General features: G+C 29.2%; 1 protein-coding gene across 6 annotated transcripts in view; it reads right to left on the reverse strand.

The window, feature by feature from the left end:
- Window positions 1–13,180, reverse strand: part of LOC143057650 (tyrosine-protein phosphatase non-receptor type 11-like) — a 54,690-nt gene that overhangs the window by 16,872 nt on the left and 24,638 nt on the right. For 4 of the 6 annotated variants that reach the window (XM_076231001.1, XM_076230998.1, XM_076231003.1 and 1 more), the window contains exons 4-10: window positions 11,100–11,268; window positions 9,190–9,306; window positions 7,583–7,696; window positions 3,222–3,318; window positions 2,736–2,815; window positions 1,955–2,101; window positions 1,090–1,257 (exon numbers count right to left, since the gene is read on the reverse strand). In XM_076231001.1, the coding sequence (XP_076087116.1) occupies window positions 1,090–1,257; window positions 1,955–2,101; window positions 2,736–2,815; window positions 3,222–3,318; window positions 7,583–7,696; window positions 9,190–9,306; window positions 11,100–11,268 (892 nt within the window). Of the gene's footprint in view, window positions 1–1,089; window positions 1,258–1,954; window positions 2,102–2,735; window positions 2,816–3,221; window positions 3,319–7,582; window positions 7,697–7,743; window positions 7,858–9,189; window positions 9,307–11,099; window positions 11,269–13,180 lie in introns of all 6 variants that reach the window. The other 2 variants (XM_076231002.1, XM_076230999.1) reach the window with 1 other exon arrangement.

A 13,180-nucleotide genomic window follows, 5' to 3' on the forward strand; every position in this document is an offset into this window, starting at 1 on the left:
CTATATATTTTTTTTACCTATGTATTGTTTCAAAGAGTTTAACTGTACACTTATAATATCAAAATTATTTATTACCCTTAACTTTTAAAACTCATAATTATTTCGTTTTTTTTTAATTAAAGTTGTTCATTAAATTTGATAAAAAAAATCAATTTTTTCATTTGCTATTTTCTTTTACGCCAATACCTAGGGCAACAGTTAGGACATCATAGCAAAGATAATCCTCAGATAGCTCCGATGTGCATGCTGAGACATGTCGTAAGTCGGTCCGAACTAAGAATATCTTATAGGACCGATCTTAGGACAGTTTCAATGAACAGGCCCCAGTTCTCATAATGTTATTATGTAACAAATATATTTTTATTTAAATGAATAAATGTCTTTTATTTACTCGCATTTATATTTTAGGCATTAAGCTTAATGCCTGCACACATTTTTCAGGATTTAAGCTTAAATCCTAGGAATTAAGACTAATGCCTAACATCATTTAGGCAATAGACTTACTGCCTAGGCACTAGCTTATTGCCTAGGATTTAAGCTTAATGCCTAATTTTACTTATTGCCGCTAACATATATACAAACAAAGCTTCTCATGACTAAAAAAAGACATCTTATCCTAATTAATCAAATAATATTTGCCTGTGAATTTATGCATTTTACAGCTACAAAACTAATATAAAGACAAAGGATAACTTGATTTAATTATGTATGTCTGGTTTTTATTTAGTTTTCTACATGCCATACATTGTATCCAATCTTTTACAACAGATTTTTAGATCAATGAACGCACTCATTTTATAGTGGAAAGAAGTAAAATAAGGAAATTTCAAAACTGAAATTCCATAATTAAATTGCAAAATCAAAAGCTGGAGCACATCACATAAATGGATAACAACTGTCATATTATGATATTCCTGACTTGGTACAGACATTTTTTATGTAGATTTTTTCATCACATACAATATTTTTATCTAAAATTAAAATCTGAGTTGTGATTTCCTGAAACTACCCTACTACATTCTTTATGTAATATGTATTTATAAAAAATTTAAATAATAAGTGATTTCATAAAAATCCTATTCACAATACCTTTCCATCTCTACCTTCCCGATACAATTCAAATTCCCGATATATAAAGTCTGTATCTTGTTTCTGTGATATATGTTTTAATGTCATTTTGCCATCGTACACATCCCACGACTGTGTTAAGTTGTTTTCTGGATGATCTGGTCCAGGCCAATACCGTACTGCTTTCACCTATTGGAAATAATTATAAATACTAATGTAAATGTCAAAATTAAATTGTATCTGTATTGTGTTGAAAAAGTATGAATCTTATAAAATTATAAACATCCAAAATTTTGATTTCTAGAATAAGAAAAACATGAACATTTTGGAATTTCTGAACATAATTTGGAATTCCAGAACATAATTTGATTTCTCATGCTGTGTTGTGATAAGCAGAATTTATACTTTTTACTCTTGCATCTTCCTTTTTTATTGATTTTCTAGGGTTAACATCTTTAATATTAATGTTTCTACTTTTATACTTGTGCTAACAGACATTACTTTCTTGTCTATTAGGTTACTTTATCTGCTACAGAAAAATTGTCTATACGGTTCACAAAGCACACACACAATATTTGAAACACTTCATTAAATATCAAAATTTTTCCTTTCTTCCAGGAGCTTTGCCTACCCCAACTGTAGCACATGCATGTTCCTATCTCTTTCAAACCTGTGCTCACTTACACTAGTTTCTTGAGCATTACATAGTTTTATTGTGATACACGAACTTATAACATCATTGAAAATATCTAAATGCTATAATAAATTTAGAGTTCAAAATACGAAATAACTTCATTTTTATTTTTAAATAAGTTAAGTATCTATTTCACATTGTTATCTATAAAGTGTAATAAAAGATCTACATATATCAAACTTTCATGTTTACCTTTCCACGTTCTACTTCTTTTGTTGTCATGACAATAGTCCGACAATTTTCCTGCCATACCATTCTCCAGAAATCAACAACAGTATTTGGCAAAGCACCTTGAGTAGCAATATAACCTTTTTTCAGATCTAAATTATCATCTTCTGTCTGTAAAAGTATAAATTACATAATATTTTGAGGAACAATATGCATTACTTAACCCAACCAAAGAAATTACGCTGTGAAAAGCATGATCAATAACTGAGGAATTCATAAGTTTACATCATTAATATCATTTCAATTTTCAACTGTTGAATGCCACAAATCTTTCTTGCACATCTTGTTTTAGGAAGTTCAGACAGAAAACTGCTGATATATGTTACCTCAGGCATTAACTGTAGTTTTTTTCAAAAATTGACCACTGTCTTAAATGTCCTAAAAAACTGATCAGGTTATGTGAAAAAATACTAGACCCTTGATCAAATTGATAAGTAGCAAACATTTATCTGCCTTAGCCTTCAGGTTTGTGGTCAATTATGAAAACTGTTAATATCATCAACATCGCAAACAAAAACTTATTCTGTCTTTTTTTCAAAAATTTATTCTGTCTTTTTTTCAATTTCCATTTCAAGGCTTTCAATGATTCTAAATCTTTTTTCGTAGAAAGAAAATTTAAAATTAACACCCTGTTTATTTGTTCATGCTTTTACATTTCAAATGTATAAATCTGCTTTTTTCTAATAAAGTTATAATTGATTTTTACACTTTATACATGTTATATCAAATTTATATATTTACTTACAGATATTAAGTTTCCATTAATATAGTCTGAACCTATCACTTGTGGGTCACCATCACGTAATACAATACGTGTATGATCAACTGAAAAATACAAAATCCAAAATGAACATTGTAAAAAATTCTTGTAACTTTACAATAAATTTCTTAAAGACATCAAATTGTCAAACACCATTTTATGACCTTTCTAAAAAAATAAAGCTAAAACTTAGGTTTTTTGAACTTTTGGTATTAAGACAAATAAGAATACCAGATGCAGGGTTATCTAGAGGGATGTGAAGTCTGTATCATGTGTTTTTTTTCTTATACTGATGTTTAGAATATTCTGTTTTCACATTTTTCTCTATTAATGATGAAACAAAACCAATCAGTACATACTTAAATTACAAATTTGGTCAAAATATTATAAATATATGGTAACAAAACTTAGCATTAGAAATATAATTTCAAACATTCAATAGAAATATTTGATATTATACAAGAGACTTACATGGCAAGATATTTTTGTATCTGTTTCTTGGTTTGTTTTCTGGTCGTTGACCTTCCTTACGGCTGTATAAATGTCGGACTTCCATCTGTTGTAGTTGCTGTAAAGATACAAGGTGGGTTTCCATGGTAAAGGATTATTTATATATATATACAAATTCAGTCACAGTTGCTATTCAAACTTGTTTTCAGATTTCAGAAGAATTTTTCAGATTTTCAGAAAAAAACTAAACATTAATTTTTCATTACAAATTTTATTTATTACCTTAGTAGTTGTTACTTTATCATATGGTACAAAAATCATTCCAAAAAATCAATTCGTGTAGGCCTGAGGCGACTTTTAAAATATAGATGTCATTGAAAAAGCTCCAAATTATCTCACTTTCGTGCAAAAATGCCATTTTTTGGCATTAAAATAGAAATATCTTTTTTAACTCATCTGTGACCTATATTTTTTATTGTTGTTTTCGAATAAGCTGTACATAAACTAAATAATTGTAAAATTTAAGGGATTTCTGTAATTTAGTTCTTTTTTTATTTTGATATTACTGCTATTTCTCCTATTCGTTCAACAGAAAATAAGGACATCAACAAAAATATATGCTTCTTTCCAAGGCAGATTGTGTGCGTAAATGAACGGTGACCCCATTTTTTTATTTCATTTTTCTATTAGGTATAAGATAAAGTTCATTTATAGAAAAATATAGAGAAATCCTATATTAAATAAAACCAGGTGCTCCGCAGGGCGCAGCTTTATACGACCGCAGAGGTCGAACCCTGAACAGTTGGGGCAGGTATGGACAAAACATTCAAGCGTGATACAGCTCTGAATTTGGATTGTGATCAAATTTTTGACATTACATGGGTTTTTTTTACACAAAAAAATTGTCAAGATTTTACAAATCAATTAAAGATTTCTTCTTCAAACTTTTTAAATCTACAATTAAATAGTTGACACAGCATAGGTTTCTGACACAGAATGAATGTGGTCTAATGAACTTAAAAGTTTTTTTTTGCCTTTGAGCAATTCACTATGCTGTTGAATATTAATCCTCTCAAAAAAATGTTTGAAGAAATTTTCTTTTTATTTATGAAATCTGAAATGAGAAAAATTTAAACCCCCCCCCCCTTTTTTTTCACATCCCCGTTTCCCTTTTTCCAAAACTGATATCAATTCAAATTTCTAATGGAGTTTGCAACAATAACTACTCTTTTAAATACATCATAAAATATTAAAATGTAAAATAAAGTGCTTGTTATCACTGAATGGTAAAGATTGGTTGGTAGTAAAAGTGAATATACATTGTTTACTGTATAAAACAATAAAAAAAACTTCATCAGCAACATTTTATATTGGGAAATTTCCAATGAAGTTATTTACACAAAGTTATTGGCAAATAAAAATAGAAAATGACATCATAGTCATGTCTGGCAAATGTCCAACATACATTATCTAAAAACATTTTAGATAAGATAAGGAAAAAAAGCTTCATTAGCAACATTTTATATTGGCAAATTTCCAATGAAGTTATTTACATAAAGTTATTGGCAAATAAAAATAGAAAATGACATCATAGTCATGTCTGGCAAATTTCCAACATATATTATCAACTACTATTCTATACAAAGAAAGATAACTCCAATTGAAAATTAATTGCTATTGCACAATATTGTGCAATTAGATATTTCTTGCTATTGTGCAATACTGTGCAATTGAAAATTTCTTGCTATTGCACAATACTTGATATGGAATCCTGATTTGGACCAACTTGAAAACTGGGCCAATAATCAAAAATCAAAGTACATATTTAGATAAAGCATATCAAATAAGCCCAAGAATTTAATTTTTGTTAAAATCAAACTTAATTTAATTTTGGACCCTTTGGACCTTAATGTAGACCAATTTGAAAACTGGACCAAAAATTAAGAATCTACATACACAGTTAGATTTGGCATATCAAAGAACCCATTTATTCAATTTTTGATGAAATCAAACAAAGTTTAATTTTGGACCCCCATTTGGACCAACTTGAAAACTAGGCCAATAATTAAAAATCTAAGTACATTTTTAAATTCAGCATATCAAAGAACCCCAAGGATTCAATTTTTGTTAAAATCAAACTAAGTTTAATTTTGGACCCTTTGGACCTTAATGTAGACCAATTTGAAAACGGGACCAAAAATTAAGATTCTACATACATAGTTAGATTCGGCATATCAAAGAACCCCAATTATTCAATTTTTGATGAAATCACACAATGTTCAATTTTGGACCCTTTGGGCCCCTTATTCCTAAACTGTTAGGACCAAAACTCCGAAAATCAAACCCAACCTTCCTTTTATGGTCATAAACCTTGTGTTTAAATTTCATAGATTTCTATTTACTTATACTAAAGTTATGGTGCAAAAACCAAAAATAATGCTTATTTGGGCCCCTTTTTGGCCCCTAATTCATAAACTGTTGTGACCTCAACTACAAAAATCAATCCCAACCTTTCTTTTGTGGTCATAAACCTTGTGTTAAAATTTCATTGATTTCTATTTACTTATACTAAAGTTATTGTGCGAAAACCAAGAATAATGCTTATTTGGGCCCTTTTTTGGCCCTTAATTCCTAAACTGTTGGAACCAAAACTCCCAAAATCAATCCCAACCTTCCTTTTGTGGTCATAAACCTTGTGTCAAAATTCCATAGATTTCTATTCATTTAAACTAAAATTATAGTGCGAAAACCAAGAAAATGCTTATTTGGGCCCTTTTTGGCCCCTAATTCCTAAAATGTTGGGACCAAAACTCCCAAAATCAATCCAACCTTCCTTTTGTGGTCATAAACCTTGTGTTAAAATTTCATTGATTTCTATTCACTTTTACTAAAGTTAGAGTGCGAAAACTAAAAGTATTCGGACGACGACGACGACGACGTGATAACAATATACGACCAAAAAATTAAAAATTTTTGCGGTCGTATAAAAATTGATTTAGACCCGCGAGCCCCCTTTAATGACCACAAATATTTCATTGAACACTATCGAAATGATAATCTTTTTTTCTTATTTTATTAGGTAAATACTGATACTGTATATTATTGCAAGGTTTTAATTGATGTGAATAATGTGACTAGGTGAGTATCGCAATAATAAGAAGGCACATTTTGATAACTAAACCAAAGATCTAAACTGGCTTTCTTGTCCATTTGTGTAAAATCACAAAAATAAATGCATGCAAGCATTTGTGAATTTACAGTAATTAAAATCTCAAGACTCATCTCCTTTTTCCCAGAAAACCTCTTAATTTTAAATAGCAATTCCTGTAATTTCAAAAAGAATGAATAAATCAGGGTCTCTTTTTAGGCCCTTATATTGAAATAAACATTACAACCACAACAAACAAAATCCTATTTTTTATTCAAAACAATTTTATTATCATATTTATATTTGTTAATAGATACATCAAGTACCAGTACCTTATCCCGTTCATATTAACATTAGTATAGAATATATACATTAGTATTATGGTTAATTGGTTTTATTACAAACTTTTCATATTTAACGCATTTGTTTTATTCTGTTGTAGTTGTTTGATTGAAATATGCATGTGTTTTACAAAATGTATCTTCAGTAAAATCAGATGCAATTTTATCAGATCATTCAGTAATTTTTTGCAAGATATAATTTGTCAGATATCAGTGATTTTCTGATTAAAATTGTGTCTTAAATATTTGATTTTGACTTCAAACTTCTTTTCAAAGATATCAGACAGTTTGGTATTAGTAATTCCTTGTTTAATTCTGTCTTACCACATCCTTATTTGAAATGATGTGTTACTATTCAAAGTTAGGGTTTAAAAAGAGTTTTAATTGGTAAATGTCAAATAAGAATAGTAAACAGTAAATTATTTTTGCTTTGTGAAAACAACAGGTTTACTTTGGGAATATTTCTATGTTTGTAATCTCATAATATTTATTCATATATATACAAAAAGTAAATTACATTGAATTTTATAACCTACAATATAGCAATAATATTTTGTTAAATTAATGTGAAAAGAGTACAACTTGACAAGTAATGACTATTCTTTTTGTGTAAGAAGTATCCTATAGAAAATTTCTAACTATATTTTTTGGAGTATGGTGCTATATTTTCAGAAATACTTATATTTTAGCCTCAAAGCTATAATGTAAATATAACAGATAAAAATCCCTATATATGTGCTGAAGCATATTTAAACTTTTTCCATGAAATTAAACGAGATAATATTAAATTGTTTTAGTATTTTTTTTTTAAAGTTAGATGACATTTCACATGTAGTTGTTATTATTAATATTGCCTGTTACCTCATTTTAGTGTACCCTAGAAATTCACCAACCTCAAATTCATCCCAAAATCCACCTTTGTTCCCTTGTTTCTTTTCCTTATCATTGTCTAGTTGTTTGACCCGAGCCTGCAGGCCTGATGCTGATATTCGTGTAGCATTGAAAGGCTGGAAATAAAATTTTGATTGATATAGATGTGTATTTTCATACAAACCTCAAACTCATCCCAGAATCCTCCTTTACTTCCTTGTTTCTTGTCTTTCTCCGTTTCTAATTGATTGACACGTGCCCCTAGACCAGATGCCGATATTCTTGTAGCATTGAATGGCTAGAAATATAAAAGAACACCGTTCGAATGTTCCCCACCAATGCACATATTTTACATGTCCAAGGGCAAAAACACATATAAAATGCTTTGGTGTTCTTTTAAACTTTTTCATACATATTCTACAATAAATTCTACTTATTCTATTCTAAGGGGCATAATTCCTATAAAACACCTGATCATTAAACTATTTCAAGACCTTGCTCATATAAAGATAAAAATGTTGTAAGAAATGCAGGCTTGAGAGCACCTATCTTTTTCTTTTTGCAATTTCTTATAAAATTTGTATTTTCATGGGACATAACTCCTGCCAAAATAATTAATTAGAATTGATTTTGTTACTTTTCCCTGATATTGCCGATATAAATTTCAAAATAAAGCTACAAAATATGCAGGACCAAGAGCAATTTCCATATAAAATTTACATTTCCAAGGGGCATAACTTCTTTAATAGTAAGATGATAAGCACTATTTTTTTTACATGTCCAAGTCATAGATGATGTAATTTTCATAAAAATCTGGTAAGAATTGAAAGTGTGAGTGGGTTTACAAGTTTCAGACATACAAAATTATGCCCAGTATTTTTATGTCCTCCGCTGAGGAAAAAATGCAACAATAAAGACTAAAATTATGTTGTTTACTACGACTTTTCATTCCTGATTTGAATCATGGCTATATAAACAAAAGATAATCATCAAACTGCAAGAAACTTCATTTTGCAGATGTCTACTCTTCTATAATTTTTCCTGAATTTTTAGTTGTGAGCAGGAGAAGTCTTCTACAAATGTGAAAAAAAAATTAAAACACACAATCAAAATCATATATAAAATGACCAGAAAGGATTTTTTTTGCATTTTGTGAATGGATATACTGTAAATTGAGAAATTATTGCGTACATAAATTATTGCGTACATTTATTATTGCGATTTTATCATTTAAGACTATAATGTGATTTTAATTTTTGCGACAAGAAAAAAAAAATCCTGTTTAATTCATGAAAATATTTCAAAATGTAAGTTTTAATTTAATGCGATTATAACCCTGTCACATTTTTTCAAATAATAAAAACATCGCAATAATTTCTGAATTTACAGTAGTGTATTGTGAAGTTCAGTATTTGTTCAGAAATTAGTTTGAAATTGTTTCTGTATCTTGAGCATGTCATTTTCCTCATTTATGAAACCAAATTAAAGGCAAAAGATCTTCCTGGTGTGTTTTCTGCATGTTGATAGCCATAATGAAGAGTTTTTACTGCTAACTGTTTTAAGATGTACGACTGTCCCCGATCGTTCAACCATAGGATTTTTACAGTAATGTTCTATTTATAATACTTACTGTTTTAAGATGTACGACTGTACCCGATCGTTCAACCATAGGATTTTTACGGTAATGTTCTATCAAATCTGACAAACTTTTAAATTTCTCACCACCACCAACATCATAATTTTCTTCCTGTAAAAATAAGAATGAAATTAAATAAATCAACTGTGGACACAGAAAATGTCTTGTCTATATGTAATTAAGATAGTGAAATGCAAATGTTGAAATTAAAATAGCAATTCTTTTCCCAACAGGTAATGAAAGAAAAATCTGTAACAAGCAGACTGTTAATCATAACACCTTATTAAATTTGGGTCTAATATAATTTGTAAATAATCGCTATTTTACGAAAAATCTTTGATTTTGCTGTCTGATAATTTTCTTTCTCAGTGGAGTCGAGTGATATGAAAATTATCACTAGAAACTAAGTGGGCACTTGGAGTTTCTTATGAAATTGACATGAAATTGACAACATCGTCATAGGTAACATAGCGATAAACAGATTATCATTGGTCATCTCAACTCGATTGCTCATCTTGCTTTCACTATACAAGCCTTAGCGAGGAAAACCAATCTCTTTGAGATAATCAAGGATAATATATAAATCTATGAGTAAATCGTAATGGTTGACATCTATGTTAAGGGCATATGATACAGTTACAGGGGAGGTAATGACGTTGCTAACATAAATTGTTAATTTCGCGACGTCAAACAGTGACTTATCAGGAAAAGATGCAGTTTAGCATTCAAACTGATTTAACTTGAAAACGAGTTCATGGACCCCCCTTTTTTAAAATGACATTTGGTTTGATTACGTAAGAAGATTAGGTGTACCAATTTTCATGAAAACTTAAATAGTGCAATTTTTTTAAATTTGATAAATATACAGTCAAAAATTACGTTTTTTTCCTACATTCATGATCATTTGATAAATTTGAGTTATTTGTAAAAATAAAATGTGCAAATTTATGCAATATTTATATAACACACAAATTACAAATAATTTAACAAAAAACAGATTGTGTTTATCTTTTAAAACAAAAAAGTTATGTATTTCTATCGAAAGGAAAAATATGTCCACAAATCCGTATTTTTAGGAAATATCTGAAATTTGAACCTCAATTTACTCAAAAAGTAGTACATGAAGGTATATTTTTTATAACATATTTGATTTGATCAGGTTTAAAATAGCCTATATGCAAATTTTCATCAACTTGTAAATACAGGATTAAAACTGTATCGTATGCCCTTAACATACATGTACCTGATCAAAGGTTTAACATATCAGTTATTGTTAGAAGCCTCTAACAGAATGTTTTTTAAGGCGAGACAAAAATACTGATGTTTCATTCTTGAGACTTTTTAATTTTTGTTGTTGTTGATCACTGTGTGTTTATTAGTGTGCTTAATCAACCTTAATATTTAGAACAACAACGAAAAAGCAGTAACACACCAATATCTGATTTCAGCTATCAGATTTAATAAATATTTCTTCAGACACATTATAGCAAGGGTTAATATACACAAAATAAATTCTACTTCATGAAAATAGATCATAACATGTGTAGCCATTTCTTCAAGATAGTGCAAGGTTTAATATATGTCATGTCTTATATAAAATTTAGATCCTACTGTTTCTTAAAAAAACAGATCATAACTTGTGTGTTTCTAGAGGGGCAAAGTTTATGCATTACAATACAGTAAATTCAGAAATTATTGCATGCATTTATTATTGCAATTTAGTCATTTCAGACATAGACAGTGTGATTTTTATTTTTACGATATTGAGAAAAATCCTATTTCATTTATAAACAAAATTTCAAAATGTGAGTTTAAATTATTGCATTTACAACTCTGTCGCATTTTTTCACAGTAATAAAAACCGCGCAATAATTTCTGAAATTACAGTTTATAAAATGACATACTAATTCATGAAAACAGATCATAACATGTGTGGCTTTGTCGTCTGTTCTGACAGACAGTACGTAATCTCCTGGTTTACTCTGACTCTCTCTAACCAGGTAACTACCATTCTTTCCTTTCTCCATTAGCACCTTTTCTGCCTCCTTCCCAGATAAATGGCCATGAAACCATCTGTAAATGACACAAAATACTCAATAAGAAAAAAACATATATGTTGATTATACTGTAATGTAAATGATCATTAGACATGCATGCTAAATAGTTTCAATTTTTTTTATATCACATCTGATATTTCATGCTAAAACAATAGTTTTTATCAATTATCAATAATCATAGTTTGACAAAATTAACATACATGTCCAAGGTTAACTGTGGGTTGGTGCCTTCAAAATAATTTAACCATGCCACATTCTGTATATATCTGTCTCAAGTCAGTAACATGTAATTCAGTGGTTGTCATTTGTAGCTGTTGCTTTCTGTGAATTGTTTTGTACATAAATTAGGTGCTTAGTTTTCCTCATTTGAATTGTTTTACATTTTTTAGGACGTGATATGGCTGACTACACAGTATGGACTTTGCTCATTTTAGAAGGCTGTATGGTGACCTAAAGTTGTTAATTTCTGTGTCATTTGGTCTCTTGTGGAGAGTCGTCTCATTGGCAATCATACCACCTTCTTTTTTTATATATATGTTGCTCTCTAGTTTTTATTGTGGTTTCAGTATTGAGAAGGTTCTGCTGATGATGTATTGTCTAAACTCTGTATAATGCCATTAGCAAAATTCAAAGATAATTTATACAATGTATATCATGTATATTGTCAGTTGATAAATTAATTAACCATGATATATGTACTGTACTTTAAAATAATTATGACTACAGCTCCTTCAGGCAAAGCTGATCTAAATTAGTCCAAATAATTATGATGTCTGGCAAGGCTATTTGAATTTTTTTCTGGGACGCCTTCCTACGACATCATAACGCTGAAGCCCTTTTTTACGTCTGGACTTTGAGAGCAAATTTTGGGGGGAACTTTGCGACCTATATAGGAAGGCGTCCCAGAAAAAAATTAAAATAGCCTTGCCAGACGTCATAATTATTTGGACTAACCTAAAATTAGTTTTGATAATTATCTTTAAGCAATAAAATATTTTATCAATTGGCTTCTTAATCTTTAGGTTTCAAGTCTACATGATAATCATGATAAGGGTTATTCTGAAAGCATGTTTTATGTATATTGATATTAGTACCTAACCTCAATGCTTTTTAACTTCATACTTTATTTGGCCTTTTAAACTTTTTTGATGCCAGTGTCACTGTTGCATCTTTTGTAGACAAAACACAATGCACATCTGACATCCAAATTTTTAATGCTGGTACCTATGACTTTATCTTTACCAGACAAGCTCAGATATTTCAACACTCATTAGATAACAATAGTAATGTAGTTGTATGAATTTGATAACCTATAGATGAGGGTTTTAGCCAATATATGAATATTATAGTTAATGAATAATTGTATCTTTAAAAATTAAGGAGAGGGGAAGGGTGTTTCAACAATTTAACCCTATTTCATTGTCATCATCATGATTGTGGTGTAAGTGAACGTATTATATTCTTTTAATGATCAATGTTATAATACCACATCCTTTAAAATGACGAATCATATTTACGACATGCAACTTACATGTAATAATACATACACATTTGTAATGTGTCATTTTTAGCATGTCTAAATTCAATTTTATTTACACATGTACTATTAAACTATTCTATTCTTTTGTTTTAATCTAATTAAACTATGAATAATGTAACGCCTTTGATATATGTACATGTATAGGTTGTCATTTCCGTCACAGACAATATCATAACAGCCCACAGGAAATTTATTTCAAGTACATGTATATTCATATCACTTGTACTTCACTTATAACTTCTTCATCAAATTAAGGTCTTAATTCTGATAGAGAATTGTTGACAGGAAATATAGAGGAAGTGGGGTATTGATAGGCCTGAGTTTGATAAATAATATTTACGTTTGTAGGTGGACTGGCTATTATTTTACACTCAAATACCTTACATAA

The sequence above is a fragment of the Mytilus galloprovincialis genome, chromosome 13 (genome assembly GCF_965363235.1).
Source record: "Mytilus galloprovincialis chromosome 13, xbMytGall1.hap1.1, whole genome shotgun sequence".
Classification (NCBI taxonomy): Eukaryota; Metazoa; Mollusca; class Bivalvia; order Mytilida; family Mytilidae; genus Mytilus; species Mytilus galloprovincialis.